This window comes from Lonchura striata, chromosome 4 (assembly GCF_046129695.1).
Source record: "Lonchura striata isolate bLonStr1 chromosome 4, bLonStr1.mat, whole genome shotgun sequence".
Taxonomy (NCBI): Eukaryota; Metazoa; Chordata; class Aves; order Passeriformes; family Estrildidae; genus Lonchura; species Lonchura striata.
In genome coordinates, this window is record NC_134606.1 from 43,856,819 (window position 1) to 43,880,103 (window position 23,285).

The following is a 23,285-nucleotide window of genomic DNA, read 5'->3' on the forward strand; positions in this document are numbered from 1 at the left end:
AAACCAAGTTTTTCACAAATGCAAACAACATGATACCAATGAGAGCCACTGAGCTGGCCTCACAAACCCATAAAATACCTTAAAAGGTAGTGAGTAAAAAAGCTGTTCCCCAGAAACACCTGCCCTGCTAAAGTGGGCAGTGATTCACAGATATTAAATATGGGGCTCCATGCTCAGATTCACTCAATGGCAAATCTCCCCATGACTTTGCTACAGCACAGATCTACAGCCAGTGCAGACCATTCCAGAGCTAGAGTCCAAGGAGGCACTGCAAGAGGAAAAACAAATCACACAGCCAGGACTCTCCTGGAGATTGAGATCACTTTTATTTTCAGTCATTTTGGCGAGGACGTGTGGGCAAGTGGAGGTGTGGTGCGCGTATGTCTGGGCATGCATGTGTGTGTGTGTGCAGAGTCCTGCCCAGTGACGTAGATTATATGAATACCTGCAGTTACAGTCCATGAACTGAGCCATGAAGCGTGTGATGAGTGCTACACTGAGGCCCACTTGCTTGCCTCTTCTTGTGCTTACTGCAGTGCAGCATCTCCACCTCCCGGCACAGCTGTTCCAAGGAATGACAGCTCAAGATCCCATCCAAAGGGCGTGAGAGGAACTGAGCTCCAGGATCTGGCTCTGCAGGAGCGAGCCAGTGGATTTTCATCTCACTTAGTGAGCTCCTAAGTAACATTTGCAGTTCCCTTTGACACAACTGTATCTAACTCCTCACAGTGAGGAGCCTCAACTGCTTGGACAAACTTTAGCTGCCTCAGAGGTACAATGGGAAAAAGAACAGGGATCCCACTTAAGTTCCAGTGCTACAGTACAGCCAAGCACATCTGGAGTTCCTGGGAAAGCAGCATCCAAATACACTACTGAGTTTTTACAGCCATCATAAAACTGTGGCATGGGGGATGCTGCAAAGGAGATGACCCATGTTTCTGCAGCCCCTAGTCTCTTTCATCTGATCTGAGAGACTATAAGGCAGGGTAAATCCCAAACTAGCCTCTATTTCAGTTTAACTTTCTAAAGCTGAATCCCCCAAGCACAGAGCAGAGACAATGCAGAAAGAACAGCACTGCCATGAAAGGAGACTAGTCAAAGGGATCCTGGCCTTGTGGCAGACTGGAAACAATCTTACTTCTGAGACGTTTTTGCTTATAGCAAAGTTAAAACAGAGGTGTCCCATCACCCAGGACCCTCTGCAGCTGCCAAAAGTCTCCCAGTACTCCTGTAAGCCCTAAAATGACCTAGGTGTGCAGCATCACCATTTGAGCTCACTCTCTCTCATCTCTACCTATTTGTATGTTGCTTAGGGACATGGCAAGGCTGCTGTCCTGGGAGTTTGACTTGGACGGATGCAGTTTTGAATCCCAGGTTTTGCTTCAGAGTGTAACACAAGGTACTCCAGACATCTTCCAGCTGCTGAAAGTCCTGGAGTGCAAAAGCAGCTCGCTAGCTCTGCTTCCAAATGTGTCTGAACCAGTTTCAGCAGGAAATCAAAAACTGGTCAAGCAAGGGATTGCAAACCAATAAGCAAAACCAGTACAATCATCTTGGGTGAAGTAGGCATCTAGAGACTGCCAGGAGATTCTCCTCCTATTCCAAAGGAGTTAAATTCATTGACAGCTCCACAGGGAGACAGCTGATGCCCCAGTCCTTTCTGACCTCTTTATAATACATCTTCAGTAAAGGCTGCACAGTGGTCCACAGAGGCCTTAGTAATTTCTAACTGTGGTAACTCCCTGAGCAGGGATAAGAACTGGAACATAATACATACTCTGAACTCAGGTATCTGCTCTTAGGGCAATGCATTCAAGCCCTCTTTCCTTGTGGCTTGATTAATGAAAAATGACAGATCCTTCAAAAATACAGGGCCCTCATCCCTGGGGCTGAGGGATATTATGTGGGGTCTGAGGCAGGAGCTCAGCAAAGGGACACTGTATGAGGATCCAAGGCTGCATCCTTAAAAGACAGCGACAGCAAAATCAAAAGTACTATGAGCTGCTTGGTTTGGTTCTCCTGCATGGATCTCCCACCTGGCAACTGCAAAGGCAGGATGTTTCTGAACTGCATAGAAAATTAAATGGCTTTTGCATATTAAAAAAAATTGGATGAATACACAGTTACACCAGTTACTAAACAGTGGGTGGATGAGCAATCACTGTGTCGTATTCAATAGACCCAACTAGATTGATCTCTACACTGCCACACTCCCGGCATTACGGCTTCAGCGCACAGCAGCAGCCTGCATGCCTGCAAAGGCCAGGGAATGCTCCCACAGAGGTGGCACGCCCCGGCAGGAGGGCTGCGGTCCCAAGGAGCAGGCTGTAAGATGTCTGCTCTGTCCTCTCACTCCTTCAATGCTCACACATCCCAGACCAGATGGGCACACGGGAAACAGGCATCCGGCTGGAAAAGGATTCCAGTTTGTGGTTTCTTTACAATGTGGTTTCCACGCAACTTCACAGCAACAAATCGCTAGTTTCTTCCTATGGAGAACGGAAAGAGAGATGAGTAGCAGCACAACAGGAGGAGAAGGCCACCCAGCATGGGAGGTGACAGTAGGGAATGCTCTAGCACAAGTTCTGCCTGTATCAGGCATGTCTCATGGGCAGCAAGACTCAGGACAAGGGAGTTTCCTAGCATTATTCCTGAGCACCATTCAAAGATCTCACCTCCCTTTCACCTTCTCCAGCCACCACAGACAATTCTGAGTCTCCAGTTTATCCACAGCAACATGGAGGCACAATCAATAAATGATTCTCACTGACATAAGAGATAGCAGCTCAACACATGAAATCTGAGCCCAAGATACCCTCCCCAAGCTGGAACAATACCCTGAAGAGACAGGAAGCTGACTGAGCTGCCAGCTTTTATTTGGCAGCTTTTCCCCCTAAAGTAACGTATATGGCTTGGTTTCTTCTACCTGGCCTCTGGATCTCCTGCTGGAGTGGATTCTGCCCTGCTTTCCCAGCATTAAGTTCTTGCCAATGGGAAGATTAACAGCCTCGCACATTAGGCTGGCATTTGAAGGATCAGAAACCAGGGAATATCATCTGTGCAACTGCGGCAGGTCCCAACAGGACACATCACTCTTCTGCAGTGGTTGCAGGCCTGGCCAGATCACATCCTGGTGGGCACTGCCTGCTGACCTGTAACACCCATCCCAGATCTGCCATCACAGAGCAAAAATTAAGAGCTGTACATTAACACAAGTGTTTTAAATTCCTCATCTCTCAGACCTCCCCCACCATCCGATGAAGAGATCCTGGCTGTGGAAATGCTCGCCTCCTATTGATTTACATTAAATAAATATTTGCATGGAGCAGGACTCAACACAGTTACCAGGGCTCAGCTGCAGGGCACAAACTACCAGCAACATCTCAGAAGTCTTCAAAGCCACACAGCTGGGGGAGAAACCAGAACTTTGGTACCAGTGCTCAGCCTGCCCTTTCCCACATCTGGAGAGGGAAGATGGCTGCTTATGAAGCATAGGTGCCAATGTGAGCCCAAGGGGATTGGGATCACACAGCCACACACTGCTTCACCAGATCTCTGCACAAAGATGCCTGTGGCTTTCCATGGAGGACGACCAAGATCTAGATTTTTAGTGCTCCAGTGGACACAATGCACAGAGTACCACAATGGCAGTACCAGAGCACCCAGACATGGCAGACCAGCAGCTGTTCAGAGATATCGGTAACACTAGGGATAATAAATAGCATGTGCCAGAGGCACACTGACTGCCCTGCTTTTGTCCCTGCGTGATCACTGCACATCCTCACCACTTCATGGCACAACATATGTGAACACACAGGGCAGGAAACATTTCCCAGCCTGCTTCTCTGCCAGCCCACACTCAAGATTGCTGAATGGGACACAGCCAATTCTTTTGTGGTGGAGCAATTTTAAAGGCTTCACAGTACCAACCCACTCCCCAGCAAAGCTTTGGCCAACTGCCACAAAACTCACTTGTCCAGGAACAAATCCAGGGAATCCTGCTACAGCTCATTTCAAGAGACTTTCCTCCAAGCAGGTCTGAATTAAATGGTATACCAAGAACATTTTTACATTCATCATGAGATCCAAATGGGTTTTCAACACACGATCAATGGGTCCACAGAAACCTATCCCCAGTGTTTTCCCTCCGGCCAGCGGCCCTGCCATCTGCAGCAAGCATTTTCCTTCATGCCTTGTCATCCCCAACCTCCAGATGATGACTTCATCCACTCCAGCCATGAGGCCCCCACCTGGGAGCTGCCCCTGCCCCACAGCATTTCTTTCAGGGTCCAAAGTCCAAAGTCCCATTGATCCCCGTCAGCATCAACTCCACAACTGGACAGATGGGAGCACTGCAAAGCATCAGCCATGTTCTGCCCGATGGAAAACCTTTGGCACCAGCACTGACGGTTTATCTGGAAGAGAAAAGGATAAAGAAAAAGTAATATAGCAAGGTTCATAGTGCTTGTGATGAATAACCCAAGACACATGATTTTCTCTAGGCTTCTAAATAGGGAGCGTGAAGTGAGGTAAGAGTAACACAGACCTTTCTGAGAACACAAGTTTCCTGCCAGGAGAGTGACTATGAAACTGGGACACAGTTAACAGACATTATGGAAAGCAGGCTAAAGGACAAGGAGGCATAGCCTGACAGCACAGTACAATAAAAATGGCACCTGCACATTAGAAACGTGCTGTGCCAAGTACACACACACACAGGAGAACCAAATGAACAGGCAGTAATGACGTGTGGCTCAGTATCAGGGTATCTTTGTTTTCTGCCCCACATGGCACTTCAATGTCACCTTCACAGACAGCTCAATAACCACCCATCACTGGAACTATTCTCTACCAGGAGTGGTATTTTGGAATGGGAGGGTACTGAACAGAGAGAACAGCATCTAAAGCTACTGTCAAGACACTGAAGTGAAAGTAACGGGCATTCACATACAGCACAGCAGCAGACACCAGCAAGACACTCAGCTACTCCTATAAGCTCCCTACCAAACTCCCTTGTGCCACTCCGATTAGACAGACCACACCTGAATTTCTGTTTTGCTGGACAACCCATGCATCAAAAAGCCAAGGCATTGGCTGCTTTCATGAGTGTTGTTCCACATTTTTTCCCATCACAATACAGCTCTGTTTTCCTAGCACATTCCACTCTGTGAAGTACATATAGGCTATACATAGATATACACAAGAGGGTAGGTCTCCTGTCCAAGGGGACCTCACCAAATTGGAGGACTGAACCAACAACAGTGCTGTAAAATTCAACAAGGACAAGTGTATAACTCTACTGCTACAATAGGACAACTGTGGGAATCCAGGGCATCCCTCTCTGGCTGCCCTGGAAGGTCTGGGACCCTGGCAGGGGGTCAGAAACCCCTCCGTACAGAGCCCCAAGAGACACTGTCTCTGATCTCTGTCCTTGGAAAAGAGTTTTATTTTACAGGATGAATTACAAGCTCCGAGTGTTTGATATAAGCAATAATTAGTGTGGTACAGGTGCAAAAGTAGAATTTTAGGATTCTAGATAAAGGGTTCAAAGGAGGCAAGATGGAGGAAATTTGGTGTCTCCTGTCTTTTTTCTTCTTCTTCATGTCTTCCATGTTTTACTGTAATGTTGGCATTTTCTATTGGTTTAGGCTGGGGACACAATGTAGGTGACAGATATTGGCACATTATTGTAAATATAGCACAGGTAGTTTCTGGTATATAATGTTTGTAACATCACACTGAGGGGCAGAGCCCCGCACGCTGCCCTGCAGGACAGACCTGTGGCAGGGCAGCAGAACATGTTACAAATAAGCAAGAATAAACAACCTTGAAAACCAGCACAGATGAATTACGACTTCTTCTTTGGCAGCGAGGCTGAAGGACAGAGACTTTCTACAATCTTGGGATCATTTAAATACCACAGATTCCGTCAGACAACCCCATGCACCACCATAGCCTGGAGTCCTGCTGGCTTGGGATCTGGTGGAGAACATGTTGAACACAAGCCAGTAATGCATCTTATGGCAATGAAAGCAAATAAAACAAAACAAAACAAAATAAAGCAAAATAAAGCAAAATAAAGTAAAATAAAATAAAATAAAGTAAAATAAAATAAAATAAAATAAAGTAAAATAAAATAAAATAAAATAAAATAAAATAAAATAAAATAAAATAATCAGATGGAACAAAAGGAAGGAAGTTCTGTCCCAGAATAAAGTCTGGAGAGATGGTGGCACCTCCATCCTTGTCATCCAAGGACGACACTCTCATACAAGATCCCAAGGAACCTGACCTGCCTATGCAAGTAGTCCTGCTTGAGAAAGGGGTGTACAGAAATCTCTTGAGGTCCCATCCTACCAAAACCCACCTATGACTGCATTATCTCCTGATCTTGCATCTGCCACAGCACAGCTCAGAGAACACCTCAGCCCATTTCACTGTACTTCTTATCCTCTGAGTGGGCTGCCTATAGCCACAAATAATTAGAACAGTCCCCAGGCTGTGGGGCTGTTATCTTCCAGAAAGAAGTGCTTAGTGAGGGCATGTTTTACGTAGGCTTTCTGGTGTCTACTGACAGGGGAATAGGTCTGCTTTCTGGTCTCACTTGGAACAAGGGCTGATCACAGTAGGAGTGGGGGGGTAAACCAAGGCAACATTAACTCGCTCGCTGCCGTTCTTGGGACAGATGATCTCCGTCAGTCCCTCTGGTCTCGGCTGACTCAGCAGTTCTCCTGTGAATAAAGGAAAAGAGTGAAAATTTTTAAGCATATGTGCACAGCAATTTTTGCATTTAGTATGCCCTTCCTCACCCCCTCACCAGGTAAACATCCATGAGTGATGCAGGTGAGCACTGCAAGAGGGCTTACTGGTCCTGCAAAATGAGCAGGTCCCATACAGGTAACTGTGGTGAGTGTCCGGAGTACAGCTTTAAGACAGGCTGCTCCCCACACACGTAACATCTCCCATCTTTCCAGTCTCTGCTTTGAATCACTGCACACAGCCTCAAGAGCTCCTTAGGGATTTAGAGCATCTAGATGGAAGATTCCCTAATGCCCCTCTCCCTGGGTGCATTTGCCACAAGTGCTATGGGACTGCTGCTGCATCCTGTCAGGACCCTTAGCTACGCTATACTCTGCTGAGCATGCAAATCCCAGCTCCCAGCTGTCAGCTCTTCCATAATGGAGGCAATATGAGCTCTGTATTCAGTCACTAGCAGTGGGGGACTCTCACAATGCCTGGTATCCCTCTGTGAAGTGACTTGTGTCAGCTCCACTGTTCAAGTGCCAAGTTGGCAGCTCCTCACTGCTGGCACCCTTGCAGAATGTAGTTCAAGGCAAGACACAGGTCAGCACAGTGAAAGAAGAAAGGCAGTTGCTGAGATGTGCCCAGTCCTGGGAAACACTCCCCAACAGCTTGCTCAGAGCAAATCAAGTTTCCTCCTGGCTCCATTCCACACATGACTGGTCCCAGCAAGGCAGATATCCCAGTCATCAACATGCCATCTCCTCAGAGTAGTCCACCTACATCTTAGACACCCAAAAGCACCAGAAACACCTCTTGATAGGTGTTTCTGATAGATATTGCCTTTGAGAGCTGACCCACCTCTGGGAGGAGGGTCAGCTCTCAAAGGCAATATGAGATGACCAGCAAGGGCTCAATTATTCTGAGTTTGCCTGCATGGGTGCCAAACAGACCTACCCAAAGCAGAGGCACCAGGTCACAACTGGCTTGATCAGTGACTTTCTCTACAGAGGCAGGCCAGCTGTAAGTGGGCTGCAGCCATAGGTCCACACAAAACTCTCTGGACCCATCAATCAAACAGCCATTGTGAGCTGTCCCCATTTCCACTAAAACACTCAAGACAGATGGTCCTTCGACTCCTCTATTTTTAAATGCACTTGCAATAAATTCCTCTACTGTTAAAAAACATCAGAAAATGTCTCTTTCTGTCTAGTGACTATTGCCGGCCACTCCAGGAAAAACAGAAAAGAAATCACACTTTAAAGTACTGCTCAGCCTGTGCAGCAATAGCATAACAGGCTGCCCCATCACAGGGCATGAAGCCTTACAAATGGAGCTTCCCTCTTCTCCTTCCCTGTTCTGCTTCTCTTCTCACTTTCAGAAAACAGCATGTCATTTCATATAGTGAAAACAGAGGGGAGGGCTTGGCAAGGAATACATACACTTCCCCATGCAAGATACTTGTAGGGCCAGCAATTCCAGTTTGCTCCCATAGTTTGCAATCTGAATTCACATTTGGTTTGAGTATCTCCCCTCACCTCACATCTACATTTAAACCTGAACTGGCAGTGCAGCTTTTAAGTGAGGAAGATGCATCTTCCAAACCAGAAGAAATGTGATGGTATTTGCAATTCAAAGTTTAGTCTGCAAGGCAGCGCCTTCAATTACGTGAGCTGTCATATTTTGAAAGCAGAATTGCGCCCCATCAAGCATGTACACCACAGGACTCCAGCTCCCAACAATTCCCAGGTTTCCAACCCCAGGCTGACTTCCAAACTGCAGTAATGATAACTGTACTGAAAGCACTATCTTTGAAAAACGAGTCACAAAATCAGTGCACCATTATGCACTTTAAAGACAGGGATAATAACCAGTAGATCTTAAATCAGAGGAGTGCAATAAGACTGGTCTGTCTGCTTGAACCTTCATTCTATTTCCATCTTCCCACTTTAGAAATACTTAGATGGTGATCTCTCACAGAGAGGAGATTGCTGTAGGGTAAACCAGATGTCTGATTTGCAGGCAAAACCCTTGCCATGGCTCTTCAATCACCCTCCTTTTCTTCATGGCTTTACCATCCTCTCTAGGCTGTCTCTGGGATAAAGCTCACCTTACCCTGTACCCAGCCCCAACCAAATCTCTTCCAGCCCCACTCCCATATCCTGCTGACATACATGCTGCTCCCCAGAAGAAAGACTTTTCTTACAATTTCTCAGTAAGACATATCACACACCAAGAGGACATGTCACCTATGCATCTTTACTAGTCATCCCCTTCTTAGCTAAAAGATATCCTGCTGCTTTACTATACTGTTCTTATCCCCTTCTCATTGCAAACTGGTCATCTTTGCCGCACAAATTCATCACAATACTGAACTAGCTATAACTATCTAAATAACACCTCATATCACTACTGAATAAAAGCCAGTGCAAATGCCATTATAATATGCACTGTAATGTATACTATAACAAACTAGCATTGAGACATGCTACTTGGATACAACCCTCCAGGCCCAGAATCTCTTAGAGGTTTCAGAAACCTCACATTTCTATTCAGAAATTACTCAAACGGTAATAAAAATAAAAGCAATAAAAGTCTTCAGGGCCACATCAGGATGGGAAAGAGGAGATCCAATGACTGATTGATACAAAAGGTGATTGGCATGGGGAGGTGTTTGCTTGGCTTAATTGGTAAATTGAAGTGTAGTTTAAATGTAGCACCTTGTGTCTGCAGTACTTGTTCTGCCCCTATGTACAGACTGTATTTTGCACATTCCTCTACATTCTTTGCACATTCCTACATGTCACAAATTTTACTGGAAACCTCAGTTCTGCCTGCCCTCTCTGAAAGGTTGCCTGCAATAGCACACACACGACCACGAAGCTTATCTTAGTCTCAACATGGACTTAGATTTTAATGTTAACTTCCACAGAAGCAATAAGGTTTTAACCAAAACTCCACTACTTTTTCTTAAGGCTAAAGACTATGACAGTCAAGCACGTGAAGAACAGCTTCATTTTTCAGCAGACAAATCTGCATGACTAAGATTATTAATCTGATTTAAGAGCATGAGCCCTATTTTTAAAGGCACTTTAATGCTGGGTACTTGATGATCAAGGCCTGATGTTTAGATGCATCTAAATCCCAGATCAGTTGATAGTAGAGAGGCACCTGCCAAGCCTAGTGAAAAGCACCTACAAACAGAGAGCAAATGCTTGAGAAGATGCTCCTTTGCTGCCTCTCTTTGCAATGGCACAAATAGTGGAGAAAGTTGTATCTGTCCCATGACAACTCTCCTGGTGTTTTGGCACAGAAATTGGTCTCCACAGCTTGGTAAAATGTGCTGCCCAGCAAGTTAAGGTTAAGGCACAAAACAAGATCCTGTCATGAAACTACCATGGTCAGTTTGGCTGCTGCCATAAGTTGGTTTGTAAACACCCCCAGGCAGATGGGCTGAGCGAGTCATGCTGCCCACATCATTTAAAAGAAATGTGCTACACCTGGGCAGTTGCAGAGAAAGGCAGGAACAAACGTTCACCCTTTCCCAGAGCTCTACCAGAAAGGCCTGTTTCCTTTCAGCATTAGCCAGCTCACCTGAAGCAGTCACTTCTATGTCAGCAAGATGTTCTTCACTGCCACTGTTTTATCCCAGAACACACACAGGCACAGTCTCACTCAAAGCTCATGCCAGTGATCAGACCCATGCATGCTGCAAAGCACACTTCTCTGGCCTTTAGAAAATACCCGTGAAATGCCAGATACCCGTGACAAATCCGAGAGCTAGGAGAGACGCTGACAGCAAGAAAAGCGAGTAGTTGTAGCAGTGTTTGGTTACTCCACGCTGGCAGCCAGACAGTGTCAGCTGTAAGCCTACTTGGCTGCCTAACAGAGAGGAAGGTTGGCATGCAGGAAGAAAATCCCACCTAGACCACTTGCCTTCATGCAGTCCCCACTGCAGTGGCTGTGAAAAGTGGCCCAAGGTTCCCCGTTCATGTATCATGAATCTGCTGCAAGAGCATAAGGATGAGATACTCTAATCCGGCCTGTCACGCTACCTCCTCTCGCTCAGAGCTCCCAGGACAGTACATTTGCACAGTATCAGCCTGATGATGTTAATCATTTTCATGCTGTCAGAATCTGGGCCCCATTGGGACAAACAGCCAGCAGTGGATGAGCAGGACCTGACCCCAGCTCTGTGGTCTTGCTTCTCTCTCTTCAGTCTGCCAGGCACCTTGACGATATATTGCTCATGCTTTATTTTACAACAAGGGCACGAGAGCCAAAACCAAGCTGTTCCTACATCTTGCCTTGCTTCATCACTGACCCACTTACTCCATCCCAGAGCTGTTTCAACCAAGGACTCACTAGGGCAGCCTCAAAGCTCATGTTCTCTTACCCTAAATCCCTTCTCATTCTTCCTCCTTGCTGAAGGCCTTCCAACACAAACCACTGCCAAGTGAGGTTGACTGGAGATAGACTTTACATCACAGCCTCAAGTGCTTCTCTGTCAAGCCTCCTTTGACTAATCTTTGCTTGTGACATCTCTCAGCACAGCATTCAGCAGTCATGCCTTCAGAAGAATAGAGAATAGAACACTTCAACACTGCCTGCATACCCAAAGCACATGCCTCATGCTTGGTTTCCAACAGCAGTCAGAAAACAGGGCTCTCAGAACATCCCTCTGCCTTGCATGCAGTCCCATCCCCTTTCATCCATACGACTGCAAAGAAACTGGGGCTGGAGAAGCTACAGCTTCTGTGTCTGGCTGTTTGTTGTTTTAAGGTTCACTAGCTGGAGCACTTACACAATTACATCAAAGCTGTCACAAATTCAGGGTGAGATGAATACCCATGTGCACAGATTTCCCCTTCTGCTTTAAGCGCAGGAAACGCCCTCACACTGGGACTTTGCAGTCAGTCCTAGAAGAAATCTTCCAGGAGTTTTGGCAGAAAGAAAGGGAAGGAGATGGTGTCTCACAACAAGCCTGCATTTACTCCACACTATTTAAATCTTCTCTGCTTAGATGAAACTAATTACTTGCTTCATACAAATGTCGATGTGCATGACACACAAGCTTATTCTCAAGCACTGTGCACAGAAAATACTGCTCTGTACTGGTATGAATTTTTAATATGCTCCTTGCAGCACTGCCTGCATGTCACGCACAAAAATATTCCCCAGAAAGATAGAACACTGCACTTGATTTATTTCTGGAGTCCTGAGCAACCTGATCTACCCAGCCTGCTTGAGACAGAGGGCTGGCTAAAGACCTCCAAGTTAGGATTTTATATTTTTTTCTCACTGAAGGTCATTCTCCTGGCCACAAAACAACAACAACAACAACAACAACAAAGAGCAGAGCAGGGTGAAATGCACATTATGAACAACAGTTTCATAAGCCTCATGTTGCAGTCCCCAGTCAGAGGAGCTTAGAACTAGCAAACAAAATCAACAACAAAACTCAAATAGCCCTACTGGGAGAGACTGCTGTGATAAAAAGGTAACAGAGAAGAAAAACTCTGTTGGTAAGTAATGATCACAACAGCAGGCTGGTGAGCAGAACCACCCATCAGGTAAAGTACATGCCTAGGAACAAATGAGCCTGGGATTTGAGATAGTTTCAAAAAAAAAGGAAGGCTTGAAAACAAAAAGAAAGCTTGCTCTGGACATGTGAAGTGGGAAAGGCAACCAGTTGCAAGGTGAAGGACTAGCCTACAGAGATGAGTCCCCAAGACCAGAAGCTGATAGCACAGAGAAAAGGGTGCAGAGAGCATCCTTCCTAGCTGCTGCATTCACAGCGTCAGCTCTGACTGTGGACATATATATGGCTCACCTTGCATACTTCCCCCAGATGGCCGCACAAGAAATTGTTTTCTCGAGGCTCTTAAGTCATGTGAGGTGAGAGAAACACAAAACAAGCTTTGGAAACAGACAGCACTGCCTCTCAGCTTGGAGCTGACAAGTGAAGCTTCAGATCCCAGAGCTGCATTTCTCCAGGCCAGGAACCCTGGAGGTGCTGCAGAAGCTGGGCTCTGCTCAGCTCAAGCCTGGGCAGCTTTTCCCCCAGCAGCTGAGATCACCCTGCACTTTACCTCCTACCTAAGGAGCTACCAGGCTAATTACACTGGCAGGGAGCCCAGGGCTGTGCCAAAGGCTAAAGTGCTCTGCAAGGCCTGTCCAGGAGACACAGGCAGACAGATGCTGTGCCTGGCAATCACTGACTATTTTCTGCCACTCAGGGAATGGGAGAGTCACACAAACACCTGCTATGGTCTGGAAGGCTTAAGGGGGTTAAACACCCTCCATCTTCCCCAAGTCATTATAGCATTAGCTAGCTCTTAACACATCACTGTCACAGCAAAAGATGACAATGACACACCTAAGCATTTGCAAAAACTCTGGGGAAGCCCTTGGCACTGGACTGAGCACACCTCTGAGTGGAGAACTTGAGTGCAAAGTCCTCTGGGTGTTCCACTCAACAGCTACAGGGGGTTAATTATTCAAATTCAAAATAACAAATTACAACTCCCACACTAGTTTTCTCCTCATGAGTTATTTGAAATCATCCCTTACCAGTGTGGCTGTATAAGGCTTCCAAGCACAAAACTTGGAAAACTCTATGTTTTCCCAAAACATTAGTTAATTATATTTTTCTCAGGCACATAGAAATTAACTATAGTTATAAATGGAATTAAATTAAAAGCAAATTAAAAAACCCCTTACATTCCCCAAACCACACAATTTAGTACTTCCCATCTGCAGACTCACAAACACAAATGCAGAAAGCAGTAAATGATCAAAACAGCTCCATCAAAATAACTCCAGGAACAGTTGTGAAAGTTGGAGCCTTCTGTCTCCTGCTGGCAGTACAAAATAAGCAGTTCTGAGAAATAAAAGATGGTTGCCATCTAACCTGCTCCTAAGCCAGTGTGGGTAAATGATTGACCATCAATGCGGCTGCACAATGAATGCCACTTCTCTCTCCTCCTTCTGCAGTCCATGAGATACTGAGTGCAGATAGCATGTATGCCAGGTAACACTGACATCTCAGCAAATTGCCATGAGGAGAGAGGCTGTGACTTTTGACACTACTGCTCCTTCCAAAAAGATGAGGAAAGGGGATGAAGGAGATGCCATTTCTCCACTCTGTTCCATCAAACACAATATATTTCAAATAGTACTTCAGAATGAGTAGCCTTCCTTGTCCAGTTTCATCTCTACCTATTCTGTTAGGCACTCCATCTCTCTTCTCCCTGTGCAGTAGGGAAGGTGGGAACAAGCCATCTCTTCCCATGAGTGACCAGAATAGACAATGGAGAAAGGATGCAACCAAAGGGGACAAGCAAACAGCACAGCATAAAGTCTTAGAAAAATGAGAGGGGGCACTGGGAAAAGATTGAGAAAATAAAACATCCTTCAAATTGCTGAATGTTTTGCTGTTCTTCTAATATCTGAAAAGCTTTTTGAATTGGCATGCTGCAACACAGCACTTTCTGACAACTGCAATACAAAGCCATGAAAAATTGATTTGCTTCATTAACATTTTAGGACCTTATTAGCTGGAACAAAATTGACTGTCAAGGCATTTTAAGGGAGAGTCATGGTGTAATGAGCTCAGTGCGAATTATCCTCATCCCAGAATAGAAACAGGCCTGTCACTGAGTAACCAAGCCCAGAATCTACCTTTTGGTTATTTTTAATTCCACCCCTTCAGCCGTATCTGCCATAAGCACTTTTTCAGTTTGCCAAGGCAAGGCACCAGCTAGAGAGAAAGCTGCAGCCAGCCCCAACCTGTCTGTTCTCATCCAGGAACAGTGAGGGACAACTGCACGCAGAGCATCCACCTGAACACTAGACACCACTGGCTGCAGACAGTCCAGACAGAAACAACTCCCACCAGTCTCAGCCCATCTTTCCAAACAGTAATTCCATCACAAAGAAGATGCTGACCCTTTTTTTCATCTAGATGATCAGCACACTGCAGATGCAAGTAAATGGAAAAAAAAAGCAGTTTAAGGGAGCTCTCAAAGCCATTACAACTGATAAACAGTTAACAGGCAGGATCCACTGAAGTCTGCAGGGAGTACCAGGACAAACCATCCTGCTGCCTCTGTCTGTGTTTAGGTCACAATACATTAATAGGTGGCCATGTGGAAAGCCAGCCCCCAGAGCAGGCTGTACAAGACTCAGTCCCACTGACTTCCAGCGTTATGCAACTGATGAGACAAAGCCAAGACTCTGCCTGCCCTTTTGCTAAATTCAGAGAATTAGTCAAGTCTGCGAGTCATATTTCCTCACAACAGTCTAGCTACTAATATTGCATACAGAACTGGCTGATTGTTTTCTGCCTGCTCCAACACAAAAACTAGAAAGCCTTAATACAGGTACCAAATGGTGCACTTGAGGAAAAGCAAAAGTAAGCACCTGATGCAGACTCCTGCAACACAAGGGTTCACAAGCAGACCCGACTGGCAAAGTGTCCTTAAGCATTACTAAAGAGACAAATCCGTGTGCTGATGTCATCTGCTGACAACAGACTAAGGCTGGGAGAGCACTTGAGACAAGTCTTTTCCCCTATTGGCTGGCTCCTTCCTCACAAGATGTCCATGCATGCTACGGTTGATGGTAGGATTCTGGCTAGGAAGCTCCTCTTCTACAAGTTGACAGGTGTCCAGCTGGTAAGTGAAAAACTCGGAGTTTTCCCCTATAGTAACCTTTTACACTCTGCCACAGCATCCTTTCTTTTCCTCTCTTCCTTTTTTTTTTTTTTTTTTTTTTTCATTTACTTACCTTTTGCCAGCCAAGAAAAAGGAGAACAAACCAAAACACACATGCAAGACTTGCATCTACCTGTTCTGCCCAACAGTTTTCTCCGAGATTAAGTAAACTTCTTTCTGGGTAAAAGTAACTTGACTGCATGAGTTGTTGTTGCCTTAAGGCTATTCCAAAGTTACAGTGTGTTTTGCAAACTGAACTGGAAGGAACTGTATTTTCAGACCTGTGGCACTAAGTATTCTCTTAGATCATTTAAGGTGAGATGCATGTGCAATATTCCTCTGTAAAGCTATTTTGGTCACTCTAAAACACTCGCTGTTCATCAGGACAACCAAAGAGCCCACTTAAACACAGGAACCTTTTTTTTTACCCTTCAATATTGACTGGTCTAAGGAGAAAAGCCTTTACACCAAAGGTCCTGCTCATATTCAAATGTTAAATCAAGTGTTTTACCTGCTTATTGAACCAGCTTGAGCTCATCCCTGTTCTAATCTATCAACATGACTTTATATTGAAGTCACATTACTGGGGAATTTCATCTATGCACCTACATCAAAAAATTTATTCTAGGCTCATGCTTAATTGGAACAAAATGCCTCCTTGGAATTTTTCCTTCAAAGGTATCCACTTTCTACATAATAATAACTAACCCCACACTACATGCTGTCCACAGGTATGGCTTTAGCTGACCGCAAAGCTGCAGGATCAGAGAGTTTCCTTAATTACAAGGACATCACATACAACTTCCTTCTCTGCATATATTTAATTTATGCTCTAGTTTGTTAAGAACATCCTTAGTTCAAGCATTTCTTTCTTGTGAAACAAAGTGTGATGTAGATTTGCATCAAGACATATGGCTAAAATCAGAGGGAGCAGAGCACCAAGACCAGTAGCCAATTCTCCTTTTGGAGCAAGAAAATTGCATAAAGCCACTATAAAAGCACAGCTGGTGCACATGGAAGTGCCCAAGCAGCACTTCACAGAGCTCAGAGCCTGAGCCTTCCTATGCCAAGAGAGGTGGTGGAAACCTGATTTTTGTTTCAAATCTGCTCTATTTGTTTGGCTTAAAGTATCTTTTGTTATTACCAAAATTGCAGTCTTCAAAGTTTGAGTGACATGCTGGCTTTCTCTTGCTCAATGATAGAATGAAGCTCTGTCCTTTTACTATTAACAGCTTTTACTTGCTCCCTTTTCCTGAGGGGATGAGAGCTAATTTTTTAACTTTTCTTTTTGTGTTGATTTGTGATTCCTCAACATTTCCAATAATTTAACCACTCTTGTCTGAACCCTCTCATTCCCTAATATCCAAATAGGTGACAGACAGCTAATTGCCATAAATCAATGCAATATCTAGCTTTTTCTTACAAATACCTTTTTCCCAATGAAAAGCACTTGTTTATGAGCTTAATAGTATTATCTCTGCTGAGACCAATTGCTTTTTATTCTACCATTTGAATGCCTCCCAGTGAGAAGTCATGAGAATACAGAAACAATAGCTTTGCTACTTAACTCTTACAGAGTTCACTGCCTGCTAAATGCCATCTGGTCTGGCTTCTCAGTGCTCAAAAGTCACCTGCAGCATCCATCTTTGCTGTTTAAAAATCACTTCTATGGTAGTCACATTTGTTACTATAACAGGAAGGAGCTCTGGGGCCCAGAAAGAATTCATCAGCCTCCCAGGGAAGCAGCAGTGCTGCCAGGAGAACATTTAACTCCTCCACCATTTCCTCTACTCCCCTCCCTGAACATTTCTCTCATAGGGAATTCTGTCCTGGAGCAGAGCTCTCTCTCCTGGTCCCTCTATTTGTGCTGCAAACCAGTACTACTCATAGGTTTTCACCAGGTGGGTAACTCTAGGGTACTTACTCACCAGTGTTATTGGTGCCTGACCTCCCCCCTCCTTCAGATGTTTTATCAACTCAACTGAACTGCAAGGTTACTGGCCCTCCTCTGGATGGATCTGTCTTGGGGAGGAACCACCTTTAAACTTCCCAGTCATCAACTTACACTGATTAAAGAGGAAACTCAAGGATATCTCAAGCATACACTGGAGGTATACCAAGAGTGAGGACTACTGGGATTGAAAAAAAAAACAGGAAGCAGAATGCTTGCTCTCAAATGCCAAGTGCCAGAGTTCAGGTCCCCAGTCAGGCTTGCTCTAAAGGGAGGTGAATCAGGTGTAGCAGCTCAAGAGGTGGCTACTGCCAGAAAAGCGGGAAGTGGATACATTTCAAAGCTACATAAGAGTTCACACACTGTTCTATTAAATGCACTTTCCACAATACTGTAGCGGAGCAACAGCCAAAGAAATAAGGTCAATTACACAGACTATATGTCATTGCCACTACAAGAGAAGTAAATGCTGCCCTTTGTCCAGGACCACAGCTTGTTTTGAGATGTGGGAGGCTGTAGAGGACTACCAGTGTTTTGGACACAGAGGGTTAAAAGAGGGAGAGCCAGACTGGACTAGATTGAGCCTCTCCTTCTCTCCACCACCAGAAGTCTGCTCTATGAGTGAAAAATTCTGAGAAAACACAGACCTACGAGCTGTCTCCATCTGGGCACATAAGGATTTTGCATGCTTGATGCTACTGGAAATGAGTCCCACAGTTCTGGACTTCACCAGCAACTGCCTGGGAGCCAGACAGGGGCACCTGCCTCCCTCCTCCCTGAGCTGGTTCACTCCCACCTCCCTCAGTCTCCTCAGTCTCCTGCATTTTGTTCTTAAACACTCAAGCCATGAGAGCAGTCCTCCAAGCAAGGAAAAGCTTTATTAAAAATGACTTCTGATTAAAAAGGGGTTTTAAATCCTTTTGTAATGATGACCGGATTATCCGCATCACGCTGCATTATGCAACTGAGAATAAAGCAGTACAGAGCAAGGGGTAAAAGTGCTGTCTTCTGCAGAGCCGTAACTTTGTAGGCAGCTCTCAGTTCCAGTGCTCACCTGCAAGATTCAGATGTGATCGTGTGCACTTGGTACGTGCCAGAGAAGTAGAATCATGCACAAAACTTGTATGATGCAGCAGATGCAGAGCAGAGGCTGTTTTGCCACACAGCTTTCAACCAAAGGGGCTATTTCAGGGAAATACTGATGCTAAATGCCCCAGGAAGCACAGCTACAAGTAATAAATTCTGACCTGAAGCCTGGGCATGGGTCTGCCATAAAATGTGACAACTTGTGATCCTATACTGGTGATAAACCAGAGGCTGGTCAAGAACTGCCTTCAAGGTGCCCAACCTCACTACAATGACCATGCTGCCAGCATTCACCCTGGTGCGCAGGGGCAGGAGCAGCCATGCAGAAAGTGAACAGCCACACTGCTCAGCTTCCCTTAGCCAAAGACACATGGCCACACTTGCACACCTGCCAGCTTTTAATGGGAAGCACTGCAAAGTGCTGGGCCAGAGGTCCAAGTCACAGATTCAGAGCCAACCTCACACTTCCCAAAACAGCTCACTAAGCATCTCCTCTCATCCCTCTTCAGCCCAATGGTTGGTTGGTTGGGGGGGGGGGGGGGGGGCACGTTTCTTTATTTATTTTAACTTCTTTCTTTTTAAAAAATCAGATCCTGTCTGAATTACTAAACTGAACATGATCTTGCTGTGTTCAGCAACATTTTCTTAACATTGTGTTAAACTTAACTGTAGGCACTCAAAAAACGTGCATATGTGTATGTACATAATATGCTAAAGACTCTCATCAGAAAAGTAAGATATGATTTATTTCAAAGGACAAAGAACAAGCTGAAACTAACAGGCAGCTTCAAAAGCTTTGTGGTAGCTTTCCATTACAAAAGACACAGTGAAAGGTAATTTTGTTTTTTCTGATCCCAAGAGAAGTCTCCCAAACTTTTTTTTCATCCAAGGAAGTCTTTAGTTTGGCTGAACTTTTGAGGTACAAACATATTGCTTAGGAAAAGACACACAGAAGACTCAACTCTTGATTGTTTATTTCAGCACCTCATCCTAGGAAGGCTCCAAGCTGACCACAGCAGCCACTTGCTGAGCTGAATTATTTGCCTATGCAAGCATCAGTTATTTCCAAAATCCAGCAATGATCACCTCAGAGCCTGTAGGGCTCCCTCTGGGCACACATATGCTCCTTTGAGAAACTACAACCTTCTTGCTTACTCAAGCTGACATGAAAATGTCACCAATGCTAGATCACAGCATGATCCTTCACATGACTGCATGAGCAAGACTCCCTGCCCAAAACTCCTGACAGTACAGGTTCAGGTATGCAGATCTGGCTGGATCTTTTAGTGAGAACAAAGCCCACTGGAGTTTCGCTCCCTACACAGCCCTCCAGCACCACCATGAACCTGAACAAAAGCACTTGGAGATAACTGAAGTTCCAGAGTGAGGCTCACATTGCCTCCATTTTCACTCGCTGAACATTTCTACACAATTGTCCACCAGAAGTTTAAAATGATGATAAAGTAAGAAATAAAATCTTGCTCAGCAGATTTCTGGGATATTGAGGTCAAGAAAAAAAGGCATCTCTTCCCAACATACCAGCTGTCTTCCTTCACTCCATCTTAATATGAAAGCAGGCGTGGGATGTTCAGAAACAAGTCAGAAGGCTGTCGAAGCAGAGCAGTTAAGCTATAATGAAATATGAGCTTGAACCTCTGTAGAGAAAGTTTTAACAAAAGAGATGGCTTAAAAAACACCAAAACAAATAAAAATCCCAAACCAAAATGAGTAAGAAAGTTTGAAAGCTTGAATAACATATTGCTGACACCAAGAGCTAAAGGTGCTCATCAGGGCACGATTCCACCAGTGCATTTTCCAGGCAGGGATGGCTCAGTCCTAACAGTGGTCCTTAGAGTCTACAGTGAAAGATCCATGTATTAAAGAGACCTGTGAAACCAGAGGCATGACTAGGTCCCAAGTAAACTCCCATTACATCTTCTACTTTGCTGCCAGTCAAACTTCTTTCCTATACTGTCCTTGATTGGAGGATGAGTTAAGTACTGGGGGGGTGTGTGTATTAAAATCCATCACCACTGCCACTTACTACATCTACAAAATGTTGAAGAAGTTCACAGCCATCAAAGCTCTGAGCCCTAGAGACCCTGTACTGAGCAGGCAGGGCTTGAGAAAGCTGAGCAGGGTGTAAGGGGGCCCCAACACAGCACTGGCACATACTCAGCATGAGGAGGCTGCCCTCAGCCGCCTGACTTCACAGAAACAAATTTCTTCCTTCACACTGTAGCCATCACTTAGTGCCCAACCAAAATAGATTTAAGCTGTTCCATAGTAAAAATAACAGCGACCAAGAAACATTATGTCAGATCACAGGAAGGGGAAGCTCTTTTTTGTTAGGTTTTCTAAATTTAGCCACTTTGATATACCAGAGTCATATGGATATGAGACTTTTCCAAATCTAGTGCATGCCATCACTATCTGAAATAAGAGCATGAAAATCTCTCGGACAAAGAAAGAGGCTGTTCAAAAGGAAGATTTAGAGAAATGCACAGGGAGCTGAAAACTCATTTGATTATGCAACGAGTGAAAGTAGGCCTGGTGCTTGCTACTGACTCCCTGGTTTGGAATCCTGCCACCAAGCAGCCTCTGCTTCAGCACATTCAACCTCATCCAGCAGTTCTGCCTATAAAATTGTAGTGGGTTAACCCTGGCTGAATGCTACATGCCCACCAAAGCCACTCTATCACTCCCTTCCTCAATAGGACAGGGGAGAGAAAATACAATGAACAGCTCATTGAGATAAGAGCAGGGGGAGATCACTCACCAGTTGCTGTCATGAGCAAAATAGACTTGACTTTGAAAAATTACTTTAATTTTTTTACCAATCAAATCAGAGAAGGATAGTGAGAAGTAAACCCAAATCTTAACAACACCTTAAATCTTAAAACAATCTGCCCCATCCAGTCCCTCTTCCTGGGCTCAAGGTTCAGTCCTGACTTTTTCCTCCTAATTTCGTCTACCTCCTCCCTCTCCACAGAGGGTCAGGAATGGGGTCTGCAGCCAGTTCATCACAAATTGCCTCTGCTGCTCCTTCCTTCTAGGAGAAGGACTCCTCACATTTTTCCCCTGCTCCAGTGTGAGGCCCCATCCCACAGACTGCAGTTCTTCATGGACTGGTGTCCCTCATTGGGTCTTAAGTCCTGACAGCAAATCTACTCTAGTGTGGGCTCCTCTCTCCATGGGTCCACAGGACCTGTCTTAAGTCTGTTCCAGCACAGGCTTCTCACGGGATCATAGCCAGCTTTGGCATCTACCTACTCCAGCTGCAATTGCTGCTGCAAGGGGTTTTGGTTTTTCTCCCCTTCTTATATGTATCCCAAAGGCACTACCACCATTTCTGATGGGCTTGGGCTTGGCCTTGGCTAGCAGTGTATCCGTCTTGAAGCCATCTGGCATTGGCTGTCAAGGAGATGGGAAGTGTCCAGCACCTTCTCACAGGAGCAAACTCTGTAGGGCCCCATTCCTGCTACCAAAACCTTGCCATGCAAACCCAATACAAAAATACAGCAAGGGTGTAAGAAGCAACGTGCAGACCAGGAGAGGAAATAAAATCCTCATCTCTTCTTCTCACTGCAGTAGCACAGACATATAAAAGGATAAGTTTGTCCATCTTCCCCTGCCTGGAATGTCCTGGAAATGTGGAGAAGTCCATCTGCTTGTTTCTCTCTGAACACGGCATGCTGGCTTCCTGAAGATACAGTCCAGATGAGGCTTCCCCAAGAAAGTCAACCCATCCAAAGGACTACCCAGGGAATACTTTGAGCCAGAACTGATTATTCCAGCTCTCACTGCTTGTTCCTAGTTGGGGTGCTCAGCAATACAGTGGTGCAAAATGGAGTGAACCAAGAAGTTCAACAGTGGGACAGAGGCTGGCTGGCTCAAAGCCCACATTAAGGCAGTGGAGGCCAAGACAGCAGCAGTTTTCTCAACCTGCAGCACACTTTAAAAAACATTTTAGACCCAGAAACAGCTCTCTATCATTAAGTGAGAGTTTGTCACCACACAGCTGTTGCTGAATCAGACATCAGTTTGTCTGGATTTGCAATTTCCCATGCCCTGGCTCGTCTTCAATTTGCAAGATGCCTTCTGTAGAGCAGATCTCTCAAAGGTGTGCACAGCAGCCCGCTGCCACCCTGCTGTCACTTTTGCTCCAGCTCCTCTGTGTCCCATAATGACTAAATCCCCCTGCTAAGGAAGGTCATTGCTCCTGTGAGCCACTCACAGCTTCACAGATGAAGAATTCCAAAAGAAGGGGACAGCTAAGTTATGTAGTAGCCTCAAGTCCCACTTTGGTCCCATACAGATATGGTCCCAGCTGTTCAGCTCTTTTTGTGGAAAAAAAAAAAAAAAAAAAAAGAAAGAATTCTACATAAACAACTCAAACTATTCCCTATTACACATCACAATAAATACAGCTGCATATTATTATACACTGAGGATGTAATCTTGAAAAGTGCAAAGCTCAGCAGTTTGACAATCACGCTATTTTCCCCATAATGTAGTAAAAGAGAGCATGTGTACAGACTGGTGAGTTAGACATGATATAAATATAGATAGAGGGTGGAAAGATAAAAATTCAAGTGTCAGGAACGTCAATATGAGATGACTGCTTCTCAGAATGGATCTTTATCACCAGCCATTACTCCATCTTTTGGTACTTCTTTTATTGATCTCAATTTATCTGAAAATTTTAATGAGAGCTGGAAATGCAACTGTTCAGACATGGGCAATAGGAATATTTAGAGTACAAGACTGATGTCAGCCAGCTGCAGACA

General features: G+C 45.1%; 1 protein-coding gene across 3 annotated transcripts in view; it reads right to left on the reverse strand.

The window, feature by feature from the left end:
- Positions 1-307: 307 nt before the first annotated feature.
- MFHAS1 (multifunctional ROCO family signaling regulator 1) overlaps positions 308-23,285 on the reverse strand; it is a 35,320-nt gene continuing 12,342 nt past the window's right edge. The window contains exons 2-4 of one of the 3 annotated variants that reach the window (XM_077782937.1): positions 6,605-6,731; positions 3,973-4,415; positions 308-2,489 (exon numbers count right to left, since the gene is read on the reverse strand). In XM_077782937.1, the coding sequence (XP_077639063.1) occupies positions 4,412-4,415; positions 6,605-6,731 (131 nt within the window). In that variant the 3' untranslated portion in view covers positions 308-2,489; positions 3,973-4,411. Of the gene's footprint in view, positions 3,173-3,972; positions 4,416-6,604; positions 6,732-23,285 lie in introns of all 3 variants that reach the window. The other 2 variants (XM_077782936.1, XM_077782938.1) reach the window with 2 other exon arrangements.